Source organism: Chrysemys picta, chromosome 21 (assembly GCF_011386835.1).
Source record: "Chrysemys picta bellii isolate R12L10 chromosome 21, ASM1138683v2, whole genome shotgun sequence".
In the NCBI taxonomy this organism is placed as follows: domain Eukaryota; kingdom Metazoa; phylum Chordata; order Testudines; family Emydidae; genus Chrysemys; species Chrysemys picta.
The window spans coordinates 18279838-18304634 of NC_088811.1; the positions used below are offsets into that span (position 1 = coordinate 18279838).

General features: G+C 46.8%; 1 protein-coding gene across 6 annotated transcripts in view; it reads right to left on the reverse strand.

Annotated features, from left to right (window-relative positions):
- Nucleotides 1-640: 640 nt before the first annotated feature.
- The window catches only part of KIF17 (kinesin family member 17), a 42785-nt gene continuing 18628 nt past the window's right edge, over nucleotides 641-24797 (reverse strand). Inside the window, exons 5-14 of one of the 6 annotated variants that reach the window (XR_010594280.1) lie at nucleotides 23507-23959; nucleotides 22100-22197; nucleotides 20634-20781; nucleotides 19718-19812; nucleotides 19220-19344; nucleotides 14628-14859; nucleotides 9045-9303; nucleotides 5615-5682; nucleotides 3451-3783; nucleotides 641-1732 (exon numbers count right to left, since the gene is read on the reverse strand). Coding sequence is in view for 4 of the 6 variants with exons in the window: in XM_008169814.4 (XP_008168036.2) it covers nucleotides 1536-1732; nucleotides 3451-3571; nucleotides 5615-5685; nucleotides 9045-9303; nucleotides 14628-14859; nucleotides 19220-19344; nucleotides 19718-19812; nucleotides 20634-20781; nucleotides 22100-22197; nucleotides 23507-23959 (1799 nt within the window). In the remaining 2 variants the exon portion in view is untranslated. Of the gene's footprint in view, nucleotides 1733-3450; nucleotides 3784-5614; nucleotides 5686-9044; nucleotides 9304-14627; nucleotides 14860-19219; nucleotides 19345-19717; nucleotides 19813-20633; nucleotides 20782-22099; nucleotides 22198-23506; nucleotides 23960-24797 lie in introns of all 6 variants that reach the window. The other 5 variants (XR_010594279.1, XM_008169816.4, XM_008169814.4 and 2 more) reach the window with 5 other exon arrangements.

A 24797-nucleotide genomic window follows, 5' to 3' on the forward strand; every position in this document is an offset into this window, starting at 1 on the left:
GCCTTCATTCTTAAAAGTAAGTTTCTATTCCTCATGGCTGTGGAGAAAGCGTCATAATGTGACCCCAGTGGACCCTAAAGGTTCAAAAAGCAGAAAGCCGATAAAAAGAAAACAATATATTATTTTTACATAATCTCCTGCTATGAAAGCCAACCTCATGATTTTTGAACATCTGGGTTTAGCAATACTGCTGCCACTGTGAAGGTTAGAATCTTACTTGTTAAAATAAAGCTGAGAGTCCCATGTAATCACATGACTCCAGGAGCTTTATGGAAAGCACCAGATATTGCAAGATTTGCAATAAAATCATGAGAGTAGGCAACACTGGTACTGTCCTAACAGGACTGTAAACTGTGCTCTAGCTGCCAACACCAGGGGCTTACTTCCCCTGCCACTGCTCGTACCCACGCTGCAGCATGTGTTCCTTTCCTCTTCGCCGAGCTATGCCCTGCCATCTAGGTCTCACTGTCTAGGACAGCTAGGGTAGGCAGTGTCTTTTGCTGATTATGAAGCAAAAACTGATGGGCAAGACACTCCTGACCCAGTGCTTTGCAACTACAGGGACAGTAGCCAATGTATGCAACATCTGGCAAAAATGCAAAGGAACACGAACTGTAAAGATAACAGCAATCAGACTGAGTTTGTCATTAAAAGGCAATGTATTATGATCATTAACCAGATGTCCTGCACATAAGATAAATGACTAAAATATAAACAGTCAACATACAAAGTGTACAAAACTAACATCTTGAACACAAGGACAGGAGCAATCATTTCCACTGTCTCACTGAACTGCAGTTTCTGATCTGATCTAGAGGAGTCAGGGAATAAATGTGCAAACTCTATTTCCTTGGAGAACTGAGTTTGTGTCTCAGAAATGATGTCAGTTTCAGACTCTCTCAAGAGAAGAAAAAGCAGAAATGGCTGTGATATGGTTGTGATACTGCCAGAACCTCTCACTGTCTTATTGCAATGAGGAATAAGACTGGAGAATTCTGTATGGGGCATGAGCTCAAGTTGTGGCTGTGACATCCAAAAGGAAATAAGTAAGCGCTGTCTAGGAAACTTGCATTGGGAAATACGGAAAGTGATTTTAAGGCTTTTTTTGAGGAATTTCCTCACATCACCTAAAGATTTTAGTCCAAGTACAGAGGTTTGACTTCCCACCACCTGCTGGGCATGGCAGTGACCAGAATGGAAGACTAAATATATAGTGCTGGCTGCACACATGTGGCAGGGAAACAGGTAACGGAGGAATGTGCCAGCCCCAGCTTGAACCTGGAGTTGTCATTACAGACTTCAAAACCCCTGGAAGCAGCATTTGTCTCCACTGACCCTAAACTCAAAGGAAAGTCAAACTGTCCCTTCCAAAAGCCGCTGTGATAAGAGGATTGCTGCCGCCAAATGCTACATCGTTAAGAGGGTAACTGCCAAGGTAGGTTGCTGCAATCTGAGCAGACAGGGGCCACAGGGGACTGGAGTCCATGAAGGTCAGTACAATCAGAATGATCCGTATTCACCTGAGGCCACTTCACTCAGAAGGGGTCGCTGCTGAAGCTGTTTTTGCCCTTCTTGCGCTTTGTTTTGGAGGACGGTGTGGTGAAGTCAAGCGACTCAAGGCGGAAAGGACGTGGCTGGGGCATCTCCACAGTCTGTGAAGGAGACACTGGTGCCATGCTGGAGGTGTTGTTGTTCAGGGGGGCGCTCAGCACAGGAGGGGAGTTATGATGGGCTGTAGAGTAAAGGAACAGGACATACCGACATGTTTGGTCTGTTAAGACTCAGCAATGCTTTTCCAAGTTCCCAGCTGCATTAAAACCTTATCTGTTAATTTTATTGAAGGCAGTCAGGAAATTTAGAGATTTTTGCATTTAATTTACTCATATTAAGGAACTTCCAGACTGGAGTTGACCATTTCACTGGTTGGTTTTCTGAATATGCAATAAGTAACAGAGGGTCCTGTGGCACCTTTAAGACTAACAGAAGTATTGGGAGCATAAGCTTTCGTGGGTAAGAACTTCACTTCTTCAGATGCAAATGAGGTTCTTACCCACGAAAGCTTATGCTCCCAATACTTCTGTTAGTCTTAAAGGTGCCACAGGACCCTCTGTTACTTTTTACAGATTCAGACTAACACGGCTACCCCTCTGATACTTGAATATGCAATGTATCTAGTCAGATACTAATAACTGACAGTCCTGGAGAGTGAAACACCCCATGCCTAGTGGCAGAGCTTTCTCAGCGGACCGCCTCCACATTTGAGATTTCATGCCCACATCCCCCTGAAAGTGCATCACAGCCAGAGTTTAATGACTTCCATGGCACAATGCAAAGCTCATTTAGTTGGTTGAATTGCTGATTATGTCTGTTTTGTTCTGGCTTTCTGCTTATTCTCTGTAATTGAAGGGCCCAGCTGGCAGCGTGACAGGCACCTGAGACTAGGGGTGACAGGTTTCATTCACAGAAGAGGAAGTAACTGGATACATTTCTCCATGCTCCCTCATCAATGTGCCTCAATCCTGTGCTCACGGGACATTTCTGACGGTAAGATGGGAGTGTGTGTAGTCCATCCAGTCTCTGCTAGCAAGGATGCCAATCAGCACCAACTGTGGTGGTGGGTTTTATTATGCAGACAGCTCTTCACCAGGAATTGGACTGAAACCCCACAAAAATCTGTTTCACTCAGGCTACCACAGGGTGGTTATCTTTTGTTAGACCTATCTAGTCTACTTTGGAACCAGTGACCTGAAGACTCTGTATCGGTTTAACCACAGCTGCATTTATTTCTGTGTGCTGGTTCAGAAATGACCGCAGAGCTCTGCAGTTCAGTCCATTGTTCCAAAATTAATTGAAAAAAAAACAACCAAAACCAAAAAACAGAGGGCCTGATCGGCAAGAGACTCCCCTTGAATGCACAGATGGGCCCATGCTGTACATTTACAAAGCTTAGCTATCCCTAAAACAAATGGAGTCAGACACAGCAAGGGCACTTGTCACCAAGGACTAAGTCCATGGCAAATTTAAAAAGGAATCACCAGCACCACTGAATGACACACAGGCTTCTGCAGAACATCCAGCCCCTGGTGCTTTATTCCCTGAAAAATTGGGGTGAGTGGCAACCCTATGGAGGGAGAAAAGACAGCACGTGTTGGTCAGGGTGACATGCTGAACGTGAATTACCTCCAAGCTACAAGCACTGGAAGCAAATCATTCAAATCACTACAGGGAGGTTTATCAACATCTGGTCTGCTAGAGCAACTCTAGGGAACCATTGTCAGAGGGGAAAATGGCTGTCACCACCAATAAAGGAATGAGTTGCACTGTCCAGTAAAGAGGCTATTTGACTGGGGAACAACAAATCCCTCCAGACTAACCTGCCAGGAATGGAACCCTCATTGGAAGAGATACCGGCACACAGAGGAAAGGAAAGGAGAGTTTTGGGATATTTACCAAGACTCTTCATAGGATCAGCACTGAGGATCTGGCTGGCTCGCTTGGACCGGAAATAGTTACTGGCAATATTCTCACTGTCACTCCTGCTCAGCATCAGTTTGTAGCGGTCTTCTTCCTGCTGGGATCACAAAACGCTGTGAGCAGCACTCCCCTCAGCTCCAGCTCTTAAGCAGCCAAGCACCACTCCATGGGCTAGGGCCAGAGACTTAGAGATAATATGAAGTGATCGAACACGTGATCCAACCCGGGCAACAGTAACACTGCAGAACACACATTCTTGGAAATAATCTGGACAGGCATCGGGCTACATCCTGCCACCCCCTCCAATACCTGTAAGCAAAGTCCAAAATGTAATGATACAGGTGCAATTCTGCTACACTGGACGGAGTGGGGGGCAGGTCTCTATGTGCTGCACAGAATGGCTTTCTGGCAACTCTCTCTATGGCTGCAACCAGTACATGGCCAGTAGGTTTGCAAACCATGCAAATCCACTGTCCAAAAGCCCTGCCAAGGGGACCTGTAGGGGCCACAGCAACTACTACAAGCAATTGGATTGATCGCATTGACTAAGGTCTTGCCTGGGTAGGAGGGGGAAATCAATTGAGCCATGAGGCAGGATTCATAATCTGCATAGAAGTTTGGGAATAAGCTTCCGTCCAGACTTGCCGAACTAACCTAATCCTAGGCCACTGTGCCCTGGGCAGAGGCCAAGCAAAGCAGGGAGTGTTTTTGTTGTTGTCAAAGGGGAGCTAAGATTACTCCTGGGGGAATTCTGCGCCCCAAAATTAAAAATTCTGCAGCAAAAAATTAAAAATTCTGCACACAACATTTGAAAATTCTGCAAAATTCTGCATATTTTATTTGTCAAAATAACACAATATAATCAGGCCAGTTACAATTATTTTGGTAATCTGTTTCAAAATATCTGTCAGCAAGTATGTCTGTAACAATACAGACCAAAAAAAAAAAAATTCTGGTAATTTTTTATTGACAAATAGATTCCTTACTAGGCCTATTAATACAGAACATTGTGTAATTCGTTTAAATTACACTACAGAACCGGATTTCTTGGACCTGTCAGAAGCAGTGGAAAGGCTTGGAGGAGTCAGGGATTACGGAGGAGCTGAGGGAAAAGGAAGGAGCCTAGGAATGACCCTGGAGTGTGAAGTGTGGGTTGGAGATTTTTTCTCTGGGGGGGGGATTGTTAGGGTGTTGGGAAGCCTCCCCCATGCAGACCCTGGCTGACCCAAAGCCTCTCCCATTCAGTCAGGCACGTCTGCCCCTGTCCCCGCACCCCTCATCCCCACGCCCCTCCCGCATCCCTAGGCTCAACGCGGTCCCCCCACTAGCCATTCTGGACCCGAATCTGTGACCCCCCCCCACAGCAGCCCTGTGTGCCCCACTCTGTCTAACCTGGCTCCACGGGCAGGTGCTGTGATGAACTCTATTCTGGGGGGAATTCTGCAGCACTGAGCATAGAGTTTTGTATTTTTCTGCATAAAAACCATTTTGCCTAAGAAGTGCTGCAGTTCTGCCTTTTTCCCCACCAGAGGCCGCTGTGGCGCTAGAACAGCCGGCATGAACGCAGCCGGCTGTTCTGGCACCACAGCGGCCTCTGGTGGGTAAAAGGTGGAACTGCAGCACTTCTTAGGCAGAATGTTTTTTATGCTGGAAAATACAAAATTATGCGAGACTGATGAATTTTGCGCGTCCGCAGATGCGCAGAATTCCCCCAGGAGTAAGAATCTGATACCACCAATTACTGGAACTTGAGCCCAGCTCCCCACAGAGAACAGCCAATGCACTACCCTTCTAGTCTTGGAACTGCTCTAGGGCTGTGTTGTGTATCATTCTGGCCTGGGTTGTCTCTCCTCTTCAGGGGCTGGACTCCCAGCATTCCCAGGCCCTGCTGGCCAGGGTCCTACACTCCACTGACTGGCCACTGGAGTGTGAGGCCAGCTCACTGCTTCACTATTTACTCTGCTTTACACACACCTCTGAGGCCCTGCCAGCCTTCTTTTAATGCCAGTGATGGCTGGGTATGAGTCCCTCTGGAGACACTCAGCCCTCTGCCTATGTCCTCCAGAAGGAAGAGCTGTGTAGCAACATAGCCCCATCTCAGAAGGTTCCCTCAGGGTCCCGGGAGGAGAGTGCAGCTTACCATCAGCAGCTCTCCGTTCTCGCCTGAGGAGTTCTTCCTGGCTGGCTTAGTCTGTGGCAGTGATGGAACTGCTATGAGAGAACAAAGGCATTACTTAAAGGACCAGCGGCACTGAATCAGTTCCAGCTTTTCCTGACCGTCCCCCTTGTTCCCCACTGCTGCTTACAGACACCCCAGAGCCATAGGGGGCCTAGAAGGACCCTCGCACTACACTTTTTATGCACCTACCAATAAGAATGGTCATACTGGGTCCCAGTATCCTGTCTTCCGACAGTGGCCAATGCCAGGTGCTTCAGAGGGAATGAACAGAAAAGGTAATCATCAAATGATCCCTCCCCTGTCGTCCACTCCCAGCTTCTGGCGAACACCGGCTGGGGACACCAACCCTGCCCTTCCTGGCTGAGACCCATTGATGGACCTATCCTCCATGAATTCATCTAGTTCTTTTTTGAACCCAGTTATAGTCTTGGCCTTTACAACATCCTCTGGCAATGAGTTCCACAGATCAACAGTGCTTTGTGTGAAGAAATACTTCCTTTTGTTTCTTTTAAACTTGCTGCCTATTAATTTCATTTGGTGACCTCTAGTTCTTGTGTTATGAGAAACAGTAAATAACACTTCCTTATTTACTTTCTCCACACCAGTCATGATTTTATAGACCTCTATCATATCCCCCTTTAGTTGTCAGTTTTCCAAGCTGAAAAGTCCCAGTCTTATTAATCTCTCCTCATACAGAAGTTATTCCATACCCCCAATCATTTTTGTTGCCCTTTCCAATTCTAATATATCTTTTTTGAGATGGGGCAACCAGATCTGCACGCAGTATTCAAGATGTGGATGTACCATGGATTTATATAGAGGCCATATGATATTTTCTGTCTTATTATCTATCCCTTTCCTCATGATCCCCAACATTCCTGTTAAGCTTTTTTGACTGCCCCTGCACATTGAGTGGATGTTTTCAGAGAACTATCCACAATGACTCTAAGAACTTCCTTGAGTGGTAACAGCTAATTTAGACCCATCATTTTATATGTATAATTAGGATTATGTTTTTCAACGTGCTTTGCATTTATCAACATTGAATTTCATCTGCCATTTTGTTGCCCAGTCACCCAGTTTTGTGAGATCCCTTTGTAACTCTTCGCAGTCTGCTTTGGACTTAACTATCTTGAATACTTTTGTATCATCTGCAAATTTTGCCACCTCACTGTTTACTCCTTTTTCCAGATCATTTGTGAATATGTTGAACAATACTCATCCCAGTACTGACCCCTGGGGGACACCACTATTTACCGCTCTCCATTCTGAAAACTAACCATTTATTCCTACCCGTTATTTTCTATCTTTTAACCAGTTACTGATCCATTAGTAGCGCCCTACCAAATTCATGGCTATGAAAAACACGTCACAGACCGTGAAATCTGGTCTCCCCCCCCATGAAATCTGGTCTTTTGTGCTCTTTTACTTTATACTATACAGATTTCATGGGGGGAAACCAGTATTTCCCAAATTGGGGGCCCTGACCCAAAGGGAGTTGCGGGGGGGTCACAACGTTATTGTAGGGGGGTCGTGATATTGCCACCCTTACTTCTGCCCTGCCTTCGGAGCTGGGGAGCCGGAGAGCGGGGGCTGCGGGCCGAGGGCCCAGCTCTGCAGGCGGCAGTGCAGAAGTAAGGGTGGCAACACCATACCATGCCATCCTTATTTCTGTGCTGCTGCCGGCGGCGGCTCTGCCTTCAGAGCTGGGCTCCTGGCCAGCAGCCTCCGCTCTCCAGCTCTGAAGGCAGTGCCACTGCCAGCAATAGCGCAGAAGTAAGGGTAGCACTAACGCAACAGCAATACAATAACCTTGTGACCCCACCACAACTCCTTTTTGGGTCAGGAACCCTACAATTACAACACTGTGAAATTTCAGAGTTAAATGGCTGAAATAATGGAAATTTATGATTTTAAAAATCCTATGACCGTGAAATTGATCAAAATGGACTGTGAATTTGGGAGGGCCCTATCCACGAGAGGACCTTCCCTCTTATCCCATGACAGCTTACATTGCTTAAGAGCCTTTGGTGAGGGACCTTGTCAAAGGCTTTCTGAACATCTAAGTATACTGTATCCACTGGGTCACCCTTGTCCACCTGCTTATTGACCCCCTCACAGAATTCTAGTAGATTGGGGAGGCATGATTTCCCTTTACAAAAAAATGTTGACTCTTCCTCACCAGATTATGTTCATCTAGGTGTCTGATAATTCTGTTCTTTACTATCGTTTCAGCCAATTTGCCCGGTACTGAAGTTAGATTTACCAGCCTGTAATTTCCGGATCTCCTCTGGAGCCTTATTAAAAATTTGGCATCACATTAGCTATCCTCCAGCCATTGGGTACAGAAGCTGATTTAAATGATAGGTTACATACCACAGTACAGCTACATATGGGGCCTGCAGGTCTGTGGAGTGAATATTTCAACCTTGTAGGGAAAATGGTTCACCTATTGGGCTAAGGCAGCTAATACACAGAAGGGAATGAAATAAAAAACACAGGACTGGGGTTCAGGGATCCTGGGTTCCAGACCTCACTCTACTACAGACTCACTATGGCACATTGGGAAGTCATGTCCTTCTGTGCCTCAGTTTCCCCCCTTTTAAAACCAGTCTAATACCACCTACCTGAAGAGGGTTTGTGAAGCCTAATTCATTAATCTCATAAAGTGCTTCAAGGTCCTTGAAGGAAAAGAATGGGGAGAAGGGCAACATTTTTATGTTAAGCACTAGTTACCAAATAACACTCCACTAAAGGCCCAGAGATGCTTATGATATTTAATCAGATATGGGTTATACTGTTGTGTGGTTTAACACAAGATTCCCTACTATCACTCAAATCAATGACATCCTGTTCAAAATAAATTGTCAGGAAGTCCCAATAAGAGATGCTTTGTCCTCATTTATCTAGATCAGGGGTCGGCAATGTTTGGTACGCAGCTCGCCAGGGTAAGCACCCTGGCGGGCCGGGTCAGTTTATTTACCTGCTGACACGGCATGTTTGGCCGATCATGGCCCCCACTGGCCGCGGTTCGCCGTCCCGGGCCAATGGGGGTGGCAGGAAGCTGCGGCTAGCACATCCCTCGCCCGTGCTGTTTCCCGCCGCCCCCATTGGCCCGGGAGGGCCAGTGGGAGCTGCGATCGGCCGAACCTGCCGCGTCAGCAGGTAAATAAACTGGCCCGGCTCGCCCTGTTTACCCTGGCAAGCCGCATGCCAAACGTTGCCGACCCCTGAGCTAGATCATCATCCAGGCTTCCACAGAAAGATTACAGCCTATTCTGTACAGGTGAGCCAAACCAAGGGTTTATAAGCGAATGCGATACACATGGCCATGCTAGTGAGCAGAGATAAGCTGTGTGGATGGGGAGTACAATGCAGATGCCTTTCTTACCTGCGGGAAGGCTGGTTTTTTGAATGACAAGCTCTGGGAGTTTCCAGCAGCCGCTGTCCTCATCCCAGATGGACTCACATCTGATCTTATCTAGGTTGCTATAGTTACAGTCACGCCGTATGAGGGGCTGCACCTGATCCAGAAGCTGCTGAAAGAGCAAGCAGTCCCGCTCCTGCCGGCGGATGGTGGCAAGATAATCAATCTTCTCCAACTCAAACTCTGACTGCAAGTCTTTGATTTCAGTCTCAGCAGCTCGCAGCTAGGTCACCAAAAGGAAAGGGTTAATTGTGATGAGAACAGAGAACTCTAGATGACTGGCACAACAAGAATGATTAGGGGGAAGATATGAAGAGGAAAGAAAGATATGAGGAGAGTTTGAAAAGATCTTCACTGTTTACTTTAGAGAGGAGACTAATAAAGAGAGCGCATGATCTAAGTATACTGTACATGAATGGTTCAGAGAAAGTGGATTGGGAACTTCTATTCTCTCTGTCTCATAACCCAATAACAAGAGGACATTCAATGAAATCGAAAGGTGGCAAATTCAAAACTGGTAAAAGGAAACTCTTCTTCACACAATGTGCAATTAGAATGTGGACCTCATTGCCACATGAAGTTGTGGGAATAAATAACTTAGAATTTTGCTATGAGGGGCTGGAACTTATATGGACGTCAAGAATATTCAGAATTACACCAGCATATACTAAAAAAATGGGAAGAGATGTAAAACCCCAGGCTTCAAGTTTCAAGCAAATCTCTGACGAACTATTAGGGATTAGGATGAACTCCTCTAGGGGCAGATTCTTCCACATCTGCCTACACCAGGCTTTATTGCCCCTTCCCCTGAAGTGTCTGGTGCTGGCCCCTATTGTAGACAGGTTACTGGACTAGATGGACATTGGGCCCCCTACCTAGAAGCCACTGCCAGGGGTGTGCTGGTCACTTTCGGGAGCCGCCCGAGGTAAACGCTGACCTCCTGATCTCCTCCTGCACCCCAACCCCTTGCCTCCGCCTACAGTCTGTACCCCGCACCCAAACTCCTTCCCAGAGCCTGACTTCTCACCCCCTCCTGCACCCAAACTCCCTCCCAGAGCCTGCACCCCACACCCCCTCCTGCACCCCAACCCCCAGCCCCAGTCTGGTGGAAGTGTGTGAGGATAGGGGAGAGTGAGCAACAGAGGGAGGGGGGATGGAGTGAGCAGGGGTGGGGCTTTGGAGAAGGGGCATGACAGGGGCATGGTCTCAGGGAAGGAGCAGGGGACGGGGCAAGGGTCTTTCGGTTTGCGTGATTAGACAGTTGGCAGCCCTACCGGGCAGGCAGGTGGAAACCCTGGCCGTGCTGGAAGAGCGTGCCCAGCAGCGCAGCAGGCAGTTCGCTGGGCACCAGCCACCGCAGGCACAGCACCACCCAAATGTCAGGCGGACCGTGTCCGCACGGGCGCGGCTTGTACATGCGTGCCCATTGACTGTTCTGCCCTGGAGCCTGGAATTGCTGTCAGCGGGCCTGTGTGCACACATGTTTTTGGAGGCCCTTTGGTAGGTAAGCACTATATCTTTAAAGCTGCATGTTGTCAGAGGGTCTGGTTTTCAGAATGGCCTCACTTTGATGGGCACAATTTTGCATTTACAATTATTTTTGGGTGCAATTCGTACTGCTTACATGTCTTCTGATTCATAGCTATAATGAACCACAGTCAAATGAAGACAGATTCCTAATTCCTTCAGCATCAAAAGCATGATTGTGATTGGAATAACAGAGACTTGGTGGGATAACTCACATGACTGGAATACTGTCATGGATGGATATAAACTGGTCAGGAAGGACAGGCAGGGCAGAAAAGGTGGGGGAGTTGCATTGTATGTAAGAGAGGAGTATGACTGCTCAGAGCTCCAATATGAAACTGCAGAAAAACCTGAGAGCCTCTGGATTAAGTTGAGAAGTGTGAGCAACAAGGGTGATGTCGTGGTGGGAGTCTGCTATAGATCACCAGACCAGGGGGATGAGGTGGACGAGGCGTTCTTCCAGCAACTAACAGAAGTTACTAGATCACAGGCCCTGGTTCTCATGGGAGACTTCAATCACCCTGATATCTGCTGGGAGAGCAATATAGCAGTGTACAGACAATCCAGGAAGTTTTTGGAAAGTGTAGGGGACAATTTCCTGGTGCAAGTGCTGGACGAACCAACTAGGGGCAGAGCTCTTCTTGACCTGCTGCTCACAAACAGGGAAGAATTAGTAGGGGAAGCAAAAGTGGATGGGAACCTGGGAGGCAGTGACCATGAGATGGTCGAGTTCAGGATCCTGACACAAGGAAGAAAGGAGAGCAGCATAATACGGACCCTGGAGTTCAGAAAACCAGACTTTAACTCCCTCAGGGAACTGATGGACAGGATCCCCTGGGAAAATATCATGAGGGGGAAAGGAGTCCAGGAGAGCTGGTTGTATTGTAAAGAATCCTTATTGAGGGTGCAGGAACAAACCATCCTAATGTGTAGAAAGAATAGTAAATATGGCAGGCGACCAGCTTGGCTTAACAGTGAAATCCTTGCTGATCTTAAACGCAAAAAAGAAGCTTACAAGAAGTGGAAGATTGGACAAATGATCAGGGAGGAGTATAAAAATATTGCTCAGGCATGCAGGAGTGAAATCAGGAAGGCCAAATCACACATGGAGTTGCAGCTAGCAAGAGATGTTAAGAGTAACAAGAAGGGCTTCTTCAGGTATGTTAGCAACAAGAAGAAAGTCAAGCAAAGTGTGGGCTTACTGAATGAAGGAGGCAACCTAGTGACAGGAAAAAGCTAATGTACTCAATGTTTTTTTTGCCTCTGTCTTCACGAACAAGGTCAGCTCCCAGATTGCTGCACTGGGCAGCACAGTATGGGGAGGAGGTGACCAGCCCTCTGTGGAGAAAGAAGTGGTTCAGGACATTTAGAAAAACTGGACGAGCACAAGTCCATGGGGCCGAATGCGCTGCATCCGAGGGTGCTAAAGGAGTTGGCGGATGTGATTGCAGAGCCATTGGCCATTATCTTTGAAAACTCATGGTGATCGGCGGAGGTCCCGGATGACTGGAAAAAGGCTAATGTAGTGCCCATCTTTAAAAAAGGGAAGAAGGAGGATCCGGGGAACTACAGGCCAGTCAGCCTCACCTCAGGCCCTGGAAAAATCATGGAGCAGGTCCTCAAGGAATCAATTCTGAAGCACTTAGAGGAGAGGAAAGAGATCAGGAACAGTCAGCATGGATTCACCAAGGGCACGTCATGCCTGACTAACCTAATTGCCTTCTATGATGAGATAACTGGCTCTGTGGATGAGGGGAAAGCAGTGGATGTGTTATTCCTTGACTTTAGCAAAGCTTTTGATATGGTCTCCCACAGTATTCTTGCCAGCAAGTTAAAGAAGTATGGGCTGGATGAATGGACTATAAGGTGGATAGAAAGCTGGCTAGATCGTTGGGCTCAACGGGTAGTGATCAATGGCCCCATGTCTAGTTGGCAGCCGGTTTCAAGCAGAGTGCCCCAAGGGTCAGTCCTGGGGCCAGTTTTGTTCAATATCTTCATTAATGATTTGGAGGATGATGTGGACTGTACCCTCAGCAAGTTTGCAGATGACACTAAGCTGGGAGGAGTGGTAGATATGCTGGAGGGTAGGGATAGGATACAGAGGGACCTAGACAAATTAGAGGATTGGGCCAAAAGAAATCTGATGAGGTTCAACAAAGACAGGACGGAAGAATCCCATGCACCGCTACAGACTAGGGACTGAGTTGCTAGGCAGCAATTCTGCAGAAAAGGACCTAGGGGTTACAGTGGACGAGAAGCTGGATATGAGTCAACAGTATGCCCTTGTTGCCAAGAAGGCTAATGGCATTTTGGGCTGTATAAAAGTAGGGCATTGCCAGCAGATTGAGGGACGTGATAATTCCCCTCTATTCGGTATTGGTGAGGCCTCATCTGGGGTAGTGTGTCCAGTTTTGGGCCGCACACTACAAGGAGGATGTGGAAAAATTGGAAAGTGTCCAGCGGAGGGCAACAAAAATGATTAGGGGGCTGGAGCCAGGGGCGGCTCTATGTATTTTGCTGCCCCAAGCACGGCAGTCAGGCAGCTTTCAGCGGCATGTCTGCGGGAGGTCTGCCAGTCCCGCGCCTTTGGCGTACCTGCCGCCAAATTGCCACCGAAACCGTGGGACTGGCAGACCTCTTGCAGGCATGCCACCGAAGGGAGCCTGACTGCCGCCCTCATGGCGATCGGCAGGCCGCCCCCTGCGGCTTGCCACCCCAGGCACATGCTTGGTGCATGGGTGCCAGGAGCCGCCCCTGGCTGGAGCACATGACTTATGAGGAGAGGCTGAGGGAACTGGGATTGTTTAGCCTATAGAAGAGAAGAATGAGGGGGGTTTGATAGTTGCTTTCAACTACCTGAAAGGGGGTTCCAAAGAGGATGGATCTAGACTGTTCTCAGTGGTACCAGATGACAGAACAAGGAGTAATGGTCTTAAGTTGCAGTGGGGGAGGTTTAGGTTGGATATTAGGAAAAACGTTTCCACTAGGAGGTTGGTGAAGCACTGGAATGGGTTACCAAGGGAGGTGGTGGAATCTCCTTCCTTAGAGGTTTTTAAGGTCAGGCTTGACAAAGCCCTGGCTGGGATGATTTAGTTGGGGATTGGTCCTGCTTTGAGCAGGGGGTTGGACTAGATACCTCCTGAGGTCCCTTCCAACCCTGATATTCTGTGATTCTATGATTCTGTGTGCCCCCCCACTTCAGCTGTGCCAATGTAAGAAGCTGTGCCACTAGAGAGAATAATGTCTCTCTCTCTCTCTCTCTCTCACACACACACACACACAGCCAATTTATTAGTTTGAAGGTCAAAGCAGGAGATGGGCAACAGCTCACCATGACCATTCTCAATGATCCCAAGTCCTGTCCATGTTATAGATATGTGTGAGTAACCGTACAAATCATAACAACACAACGCCTGGATAGCACTGTCCTCTGCAGCTCTCAAAGATCTTTACCAAGGTGAGTGAAAATCTTTCTTCTCAGTTACAGATGGGGAAACAATTTGCCCACATGAGTCAACAGCAGAGCCAAGTAGAGAATTCAGCTCTCCTGAATCTCTGTCTGTTGTTCTATCCAGGCTGGCTCAAAGCATGGCATATATCGCTATCAAAAGTAGGCCACTTGATTTACAGCTTCTACTTTGTGTTATGTTGAGGTGGAATAACATAGTGGCAATTTTGGGCTCTCCCCAAGCAAAAAAATCTTATTCTTACTTTTAGAAATTGTGAGGCTTTGATGTGAGTGAGAATAATTTAATATTTAAGATTATCAAGGGGCTAAAATAATCAAAATCCATGTCTAACATTTCTTGTCAGTTAACTAGGATCAGTTTGAGAGACACGGAGATGCCAGAGTCATGCTGACTGGAGTGTCTCATTACTATAACAAAAGGATGAAGGTGAAGGAGGAAAGGCGGATGAGGGGATAGGGGGATAAGAGTAAGGGGCACCTCCAAGAGTAATCTCACGGATGCTCCCCAAATCTTAGCTCTACACAAGAGTTAATTGCTTCTTAGAGGTTACCTTCTTCTGCATCTTCTCCAGCAGCTTGCTCTTGGCTCGCACCTCCTCTTGGATGGAGTCATAGACATTGAGCAGGACCCAGTCACTGCTGTCCTCATCAATTTTCTGCAGAGCTGCCACCAGTTGCTTCTTCCGTTCATCTGCATATTTTTTCCGACATTTGTGCTTTTCCTTCAGGTCCTTGTTTTTGGCCTGTTCTCCTCCAACCACTTGTTGTTCCAGCATGTGCAGCCTGGAAGAGTTGGACATATTTCTTAGATCTGTAGCATAAAGGAACATCTGCACATATGCAAATGATACACTTCCATGGCAAATGCCTAGAGACATTTTAAAAGATACAATAAACAGACAGTGATTTCTGTTGAAGTGAGTATTCAGATTTGTTGATTTAAGGGGTGAGTGACAATGGGGAGCCTCTGTTTTAAGATTTACTTTGTGTTGTGATGTTCACCAAAGCATGAGCTCAGTGTATGTATCTTTACATACATCCTGAATGTATTCACCATTAGGTATATCTAGAAATCTTGACATTTATGGCCCTGTATTTATGAAGTAAAAGAGATTTTTTTTTAAATGAACATCCTAATCCTTATTCTTTGTTTTGAAACTTGTTGTTTAGCCCCAAGACTGATACAGCATTAGGATACAGACCATCCCAACATCGTTTGTAATTTATTTTCAGTGGGTGGGCTGAAGCAGATGTAGTAAAGGGAGCAATTTCCATACACTGGGGCTGCCACATCAAAGGCTTGGTCTCTTGCTGACCTCAGGTCAATAGTGAAGCCCCTGAAAGGCAGGGAAATATCTGCCATGACGATAAGACAAATGCCCTTCTGTGAATCACACAACAAATTGATGCCCATGCAGCATGAGGAAACAGGTACCTGCACTGAATTACTGAATATTTTGTGCACAGGAGGAAAAAAAAACCTGTTCCCCTAACAACCCTTCAACAGGTCATTTAAGGTGATCGTCCCCTTGGGAATGTTAATATTTTTACTACAATCCCTGGCCTATGCTGAGGATTTGAGACATTGGTTGCCAACCCCTCGTGTAATTGCACTGGTGTAGAGAGGCTAAACTGCTCTAAGTCACTCTTCACACTGGTGGAGCTTATCCTGGTTGAACCTGGGGTAAGCTGTACCTTACAGCCGTTCACTTTTTCTACACGGGGGTTTGCACTGCTGCTGCTCTATCAGAGGCTGGCCAATGGGGGCCAATAAGGAGAGAATGCCAGAGTAGACATGACCTGTGATGATACTATCCTCTGAACTGTCTTTTCTTCGATCAGAGCATGCAAACCCATTCCTAAAGAACTCAGGTTTCCCAAGAGGAAACTGGCTCTTTCTGCGCCACTGGACCTCCTGTCTCAATAACTTGAGTTTGATATGAAACAATTTAGCCCTCAGCAGCTTTTGTTTAATGCCCAATTGAATTGAAACAGTAGCAGATAGTCCGCAGACATCCTGAGCTGTAAAGTCTTTCCAAGGAGGCTTTGAAAATCCCATCTCCAAGGACCTCTGCCTTGCCTGATATGCAAAGAACTTTGATGTTTAACAATGTAATTGTAGGAGTGAGTTTCCTTTCCTTGGGTGTTAAGCAAACTAAGCTCTGCAAGGGAGTGTTGAGATTTGACACAATCAATCAGAATAATTTCTTTGGAGCTGTCTCAGCCTGTGATAAATAAAGGGGGGTGGAGCTCCCTTTGATAGACACCCAGTCAGCCAGTTAGCTGTAAAATCCCTCTTGGTAGCTGTTCTCTGCTTGCTTTACCTGTAAAGGGTTAACAAGCCCACAGGTAAAAGGAAAGGAGTGGGCACCCAACCAAAAGAGCCAATGGGAAGGCTAGAACTTTTTAAAATGAGAAAGAAACTTTCCCTTTGTCCCTTGTTCTCCGGAGAAGCCGGAGCAGAGCAGCAATGCTATAAGCAGAAATGCTGTGTAAGTTTTGAACCAGGTATGAAAAATTAGCTTCCATACCTAGAAGGAATCATTTGGATAGGGAACAGATAGATAAATGCAATCAGGTTTATTCTTTATTTTGGCTTGTGGCTCTCCTCTGTGCTAACCCCGGATGCTTTTGTTTGCTTGTAACCTTTAAGCTGAACCCCCAAGAAAGCTATTTTGAGTGCTTAATTTTTGGAATTGCTCTTTTAAAATCTAGCAAAAGCCTAAGTTCCAGATGTCTTTTCTTTCTTTTTGTTTTTAATAAAACTCACCTTTTTTAAGAACAGGATTGGATTTTGTGTGTCTTTAAGAGGTTTGTGCCTGTTGTTTGATTACCTGGTAGTAACAGCTAATTTCCTTTGTTTTCTTTCTCAGCTCTTCCCCGGAAGGCTTGAGGGTACCCCACAGGGAGGATTTCCCAAGTCCTCCTTCCTGGGTTCAAAGGGTTTTTTTTGCATTTGGGTGGTGGCAGTGTTTACCAAGCCAAGGTCAGACAGAAGCTGCAACCTTGGGAATTTAATACAAGCCTGGAGTGGCCAGTATTAATTTTTAAAGTCCTTGTGGGCTCCCACTTCCTGAACTCGGAGTGACAGAATGGGAATTCGGCCTTGACACAGCCTAACAGGCGAATAGCTTATCATTTACAAATTGCACCCCCTTGTATATTTTAATAGCCTGTTTGAGCCTCAGAGATGCCCAACAGAGAAATGTGCAGTAGAGAAGCCCTTGGGAAACCTTCTGGAGAAGCAGTTACAGCAGAAGGCCATTTTCAGAATGAAGCAGCATTCAACACTTGAGAGTTTAATATAAGGGCACACAATTGCCTCAAAAACCAGTGGAACCCACGAAGAGTGAATCAGGATATAGTGAAACTCCACTAGTGGAGAATTGGCAGCAAGTCCCATATTGTTTCAATGCGCTGTCATTCTGCTTAAAGGGACTTTCCTGTCAGGCCCTCTCCAGGGTAGAGTAACAACTGTCCTCGCTTACAGACAACCCCCCAACCTAAAGCAAATACTCACCAGCAACCACACATCACTGTACAAAAACACTGACCCAGGAACCTATCCTTGTAACAAAGCCCGATGCCAACTCTGTCCACATATCTATTCAAGTGACATCATCATAGGACCTAATCACATCAGCCATACCATCAGGGGCTCGTTCACCTGCACATCTACCAACGTGATATATGCCATCATGTGCCAGCAATGCCCCTCTGCCATGTACATTGGCCAAACTGGACAGTCTCTAGGCAAAAGAATTAATGGACACAAATCTGACATCAGGAATCATAATACTCAAAAACCAGTGGGAGAACACTTTAACCTGTCTGGCCATTCAATGACAGACCTGCGGGTGGCTATCTTACAACAGAAAAACTTCAAAAACAGACTCCAACGAGAGACTGCTGAGCTGGAATTGATATGCAAACTAGATACAATCAACTCAGGATTGAATAAGGACTGGGAATGGCTGAGCCATTACAAACATTGAATCTATCTCCCCTTGTAAGTATTCTCACACTTCTTATCAAACTGTCTGTACTGGGCTAGCTTGATTATCACTTAAAAATTTCTTTTTCTCTTACTTAATTGGCCTCTCAGAGTTGGTAAGACAACTCCCACCTGTTCATGCTCTCTGTATGTGTGTATATATATCTCCTCAATATATGTTCCATTCTATATGCATCCGAAGAAGTGGGCAGTAGCCCACGAAAGCTAATGCTCTAATAAATTTGTTAGTCTCTAAGGTGCCACAAGTACTCCTGTTCTTTTTGCGGATACAGACTAACACGGATGCTACTCTGAAATCTTCAAACTAGTTTGGACTCAAGATGGGCCAAAAGTTGAACCTTGAATCTGAAGCTCTTCATACTCCAAGGGTCAAGTTTGGGTTCAAGGCTCTGAACCTCGTTCCACAGTAGATCCAAGCCAGAAGGGACCGATTTGCCAGTTCTCGTTCAGATGTGGTTCTTGCAAGAACAGCTGATTTCCATTTTCACGTTTTGGGGCAAATATTTTACAGTAACAATAATCAACATATTTTTCAAGGTGAGTTTTATCACAGCAGACTGACAGCCCTAAAGAGGAAAGTCTCATTTATCGAGCTACACGATGGGCAGCAACAAGGCGAGATTCCTCCACACTCACCCCACCACCGGGGCTCCAATGCCCTGGAGGAACCCCCTCTGGGATTAAAAAAGGAGTTGTCTCCGTGGTCTGTTCAGTTCTAAACCCAACAGCAAGTAGATAGAAATGCATCAGTTCAAAGATAGGCCTGCCAACAGCCCCAAGAAAGGAAAGACTTCAGAGTTAGGCAGCATTTGATCTGGTAACCCAGAAGCAAAACACTTGCTGTCCCATTTGCAATCTCCTCAAATGACCTGTTCCCCAGTATTTCACTCTTATCATTTCTGTATTTTGGCAACATCTAATGTCAGATCTGCTGGCTCTTCATGTTTGAACAAGATTGGAACTTCCTTGTGGGGCAGGAGACACATCTTCTTCTGTTTTGTACACATTAAGCACACTGTCTGAGCTTAATAATAATAACACAGTGCAATAGTCTGGTTGTTTCTGTCTGTGCGTGTCACATGCAATGCACAGAAGGAACTCTGCCGGATCAGAGGCACAGTTACTGACCTGGCAAGCACTTGCTGCTGGTTCACAGCCACTGGAAGCTCCTCGGCAGCAATGGCCACTTCTGCTCCAGGACTCTCTCTGGTCACGCTCCCGACATACTGGGCTATCTGAGGCTCTGCTGTGTCCTGAGGGCAAACGGCAACTAAAGACAGCTGTTCTGAAAACAGGCGGCATGTGTACTGAGACACACGATGAAGCAGGAAGCTGTCCCACTCTGGGGCTGCTCATGGACCAAAGAGTAAGGAATGTCATTTTGCTGCTTCCCCCTGCAGCACAAGCCACCAAAATGGTCACATTACCCTTAAGGATATAGTAATCTCCTGCCCTAGTAGTGTTGCTGTGCACTGTTAAACAGCTGCCACATTCCACCCCAGAAGCAGCTGCACTGTAGCTAGATAAATACGCTCTTTGATGAGAATCCATGAACCTCACAGACACAGGGGATAGGCAACTAGATTTGTTCCATTTGTCTGATAAAGAGCATTGGGTGATGGATACCTTGGTGGACACCTGTTCTGTTTCTGTGACGGCGACAACAGGGCCTGGAGACAAAGGTGCCTGGTCAGGGAGAGTTTCAACCCTCAGGATAGCATCTGGAGAATACAAGAAAAAATACCCAGAACTCTTAGCTACAAGCTCTGCACCACTAGAGCATCACTCTGTGAAAATATCACCCAAAATTTGCACCAACCACGTCTGTTAGCAAAACAGCTGCCAATTGCCACCCCACCCTGTTTGGGGAAAACCATGGGAGACCCAGAGAGCATCCTCCATGAATACAGTAGTTTTCACAATGGATGGTAAAACTTTGGAGGTTCACATGACAATACTCAGTCTGTCTCTGAGGGTGGGGGCTTACGGTCAAAGAAAAATCACCATTTTGTGTTAGAAAATGTCTGAGCCAACTATTGAGAACACAGGTAACAGAGCTGCTATGGATTATCAGCTCTTTGGGGCACAGACCATCTTTCTGGTCTGTGTTTGTTCAGTAACTAGCTCAACTGTCTCCTAGGCAGCACTGCAAAACGAATAAGGATAATACTATAGCATGGCTGGCAGCAAGTCACAATTGTCTCAGGAATCCCCAAACTTTGCCTAGTTGACAAGCCATATTGGCTACTCACTAGGCATTGAAGGGGCACATCTAATTCACATATAATGGATAAGTTTGAAACTATCACCCTCGTATCGTGCATAGAAGTGTGGCTTGTGCCAAGCCAACTGGCTTAAGGTACAGCAATGCATGATGGGGCCTGTCAGCTCTGCAGTTCAAATCTTTTATTCAAGCTAAGTGCGGTTGTGGCCCAAGCTGCAAAGTTCTATTGTCTGCAGTTGCTAGTCCCCCGGTCTACTTCCTCTCTGCTCTATGGTTCCCCCAAAAGCTAGCACTTCTCTAAATCTTCCCCATTCCCACCTGCTTCCTTCCTGAGGTTTTCCTCCAGAGTGGACAGCTTGAGGTCGTAGGAAGTCCGCATGGTATTGATGTCCTCCTCAAGTCGGGCGCGGGACTCTTGCTCGGCTTCATAGTCTGCCTTCAGCCGGGCCAGCTTCGCCTCATACTCCTGAAAGGCACAAGGGCACTGTGGACAGCCTGGCACGGCACATCCCCATGGTCTACTCCTGGCCATCCCCACCCATTCTGGGCTGCTCGTCACTTCCCTAGCAATATACTAAATACAGAGCTGTATTCACAGCCATTTTCCTCTCTACGATGTAAATGAACACAGCGGCTGCTCACAGGTGACTGGCAATTTTCCATTTATCCACAAGACAGGAATAGCTGACGCAACAATGCCTCAACCTTGCCCTGGAGGGATCTCCTTTAAGAATGAGAGGGGAGTTCGCTCCCTCTAGCACTTTCCCCTCTGATCTCTCGGCCCAGTCTGCCCAGGAGGAGTCCAGTCAGTGCTGATTCTGGAGGTGGATTATGAATTTGGACACCTGCATGTTAGGAAATGGACTAATATCCCAACCTGGATGATCAGCCATCAGGAAATGTACGGATGGCATTAAACACTTGACTGTCAATAAGACAGAGTAATCAGTGTGTGTGTGTGTGTGTGTGTGTGTGTGCCAGTCATTCCTCTCTCCAGCATATATCCAGGCTACGTGAGAGGTTTCAATGCATAATCTGAATTTTCTGATCCTTTCTAATGGTGGATTCTGTGAATCTTGACCCACACAGACAAGCTTGGACAAATCCAAAATTGCAATTAGATGGGAATTTTCCAAGCTAGAGAAGTGCTGGTTCATAGGAAATCTAGAATTTAGGTTTCTGTGTATTTGAAATTGGTCGTTATGATTTTTGGGGACAAATGAGGCAGCTGTGTGTCATACAAACCACATTCCAAATACTATCAGATTGGAACAAATTTTTGTCCCTCCCAATTTGGCCAAATTAGAGCCACCAACAGAACCGAAAGGTTCTATATCTCATTAACGATCACCTAAGCAACCAGCAGCACTGAAGTCACTGGGAGTTTAGTCTAACGAAGGAGCAAGTAGGAGGCTCAGGCTTTGGCCCAATAGTTGGTCAGATCGGATTCACTGAACCCCTTGCTGGCAGGAGATTCCACACTAGAATAGCAGGGAGTGCTGAAAGCTAAGGCACTTCTACAATGCAAATTGACCCATGCTGGGAACCCAGTTCCATCCCATCTCCAAAGCAAAACGAAACAATGTTGGGAAACAGTGGTATTGTAACATGGTCTCCAACAATACAGGTTTTGTGTATGGTACAAGACCAAAGATTGAGATGCGTGGGCAGAGGTGTACCAAGAAGGTCACACAGTACCCCCTTGCGCTACAGTTGTGCTGAGGATTATAAAATTGGACAACCCCCAGCAGGAAATAACTTGGGGGTCATGCTCCCTGGCTTACTTCTCTGATTAACTGCTTCTCGGCCTCGACATCTGGCTGGGGTTCAGGTAGGAGAGCTGGCTTCACGTCCAGCTGAGTAGTCTCAGCAGGTAACAGACCTAAGGAAAGGAGAAAGATTACTCACACATACAACAGAGGATTGTCCACAGATCATTTGTCAACTAACCAGCAGAAAGAGGCTAACAGATGATAGGGAATGTGTCAGCCTAGACAGTCCTTTAAATTGTGCTAATAGGATACAGTCCATGCTGACAGAGAATGCTCTGTGCTGGGGCTGCACCTGAGAGACAGTCACTGCTGTGTGGAAGGACAGAGTTTTAAACAGCTTGGTTCCAGGTATGTAAAAGGTTGAAGATAATTCTAGTCTAGTCTAGATAGGTTCTTGCTATTATTTTCCAGGATGTAACTGAGGGTTACAATGGTATGATCTTTGCCTATGGCCAGGCTGGCAGTGGGAAGTAGTTTAGAGCGTAGGACACTCTACACAGAAAGGTATCGTTCCCTGGACACTGGATCACATTTCTGAGAGCAGTACAGGTCCGCAGTGATGTGAAAGGGCTATGGCAGTAAATGCAAGAGTGAGAGATGCTTGGAAGAGAGTGCTAATTGGAGTCTTCCTGTCCCTGGTTTTCATCTGGCTATTCACTCAGGGAGGGGATCATTCTCACCCCCGTTTTACAGACGGGGATATTGAGGCACACAAATGTTATGCAACTTGCCCTAGGTCAGAGAATTAGCATCAGAGCTGAGAACAGAACCTAAGAGTCCTGATGCCTCATCCCCTGCTCTAACTGCTGGAGAATGCTGCCTCTTCACCCAAGCCTAAAGCTACAGGGATGCAGGCAAGATGTCTGGTTAAATGGAGTAGTGATCTTGTGGTTCTCAAGCTTCATAGCACCTATGCAGCTCCCTTCCCTTACTTCTCCTCAGAGAGAAAAGGCAGGAGTACCCATGTGATAGCAAAGGAAATGAGGCCACTTAAAGTGGCCACCTAACATAACCTCAGGCCCAGGAGGGGAGGATCAACAGTCCGGAGGTGAAGGGGGCATGGACATTGCCTGCTCTCTTGAAGGCTGGTTCTGGCTGGGGCAGGGAAAGGGAATAAATGCCGTTGAGTCTTAGCCCCTACATGAAAGGCTGCTCCTATCCAGGAGTATGGAGGATGGTTCCTAGAGACTGCTCCCCTCCCTAAAGTATCCCCCCATCTGAAAACAGACTACTCCCATCCTAACCTTAACCCTCCCACCCTACTTGAAGGCCAAAGCTGCTGGCGTTGGGCTGAAGAGAGCCTTCCCCAACAGGTAGAAGGGAGGTTGGGGAGAAATGCCAATGTGCACTCCGTATATTTAAGGTGTAATTTTCTGGCCAATGATAAAGCAACTCTGGAGCAGTTCAAGGGCATCGTACCTGACAAGTTATTTGTGTTCATCTGTTCAGCCAAAATGGCCTTCAGCTTCCTGATCTCCTCCTGATACTCCCTCAGCAGAGCATCTTTGGGATCTTCATTGATACGGGGCTTGTTCTTGATGTTCTTTGCCCGGTTGGCATAGCGCAAAGTGCTGAGGCTCTCGTCGTAGTTGTTATCAGCAGGAGACAGGCAGGCCACCATGAGGGTCTTGGTGTTTCCTCCAAGGGAGTCCTGCAGCAACCGGGTCAGCTTGGAGTCTCGATAGGGGATGTGTTTGCACCTGCCATCTACCAGGGCTGAGATGACATTGCCCAGAGCTGAGAGAGAGAGGTTAATTTTGGTGGCTTCTTTGAGACGCTCCCCTGTGGCTCCGGTTTTGGACTGCCTCTCGCTTCCAGCTAGATCCACCAGGTTGAGTTTTGCAGCCCTCAGGTGATCCTGCCCTCTCTCATCTGCAAGAAAACAATGTGGGATCGGGTTCTTTTAAGAAGAAGCAACTTCATCAGACAAGGACCAGGCCTCTTGCCCTTAGGCATCACATTTCAATTTGAGCCCTAGACTTTGTATACACATAGGCCCCGATTCAGCAGAGCACATACACATATGCATAACTTCTAACACAGGCTTGAGTCCCATTGAAATCATGTGCTTACCTATTTTGCTGAATCAGGGCCTTGGTTCCCAGAATACACAGCAAAACTTCTTGAACCGCTTTAGGTTCTGACCCCATGAGCACTCTCAACTCCCATAGGCTTCAGTGGAAGATGAGGGTACACAGAATTTTGCAGAAGACACTCGGCACCGTGCAGGATTGGGACTCTTACCTTGTACAGGTTCTTTCATACAAACTATGTCCCCCAGGATGTTTCCTGGAGTTAAATGATAAATGCCAGGCAGGGAGAGAGAAATTAAAGGGGTGGAGATAAGGGAGAACGGAAATGAGAGTCAGGAGTCAATGGGGTAGGAATTCAGCATGGCCAGAAGAAACACATGGGCAGTACAAGCAGCAGAGGATGTGAATGGCTAGAGAGAAGGATCCGTTCAAGTGGACTACCGTGAAAGGGTTGGGGGAACCAAGAAGCCTGGAAGCAATATTTAGTTCAATTTCCAGCCTACAGCTTCTCTCTAGGCCTGAATCAAAGCTGCCTCAGTGTATGGTGATGCTCATAGGTCTGCCTGTGATGTACAGACACAGGAAGTGCCCCTCCCCAGGGAAACAAACGCTATCAAGACGTCACCATGTGGGTTCCTGGCATCCCAAGAGGGGCTGCACACACTCTCCAAGGTTCA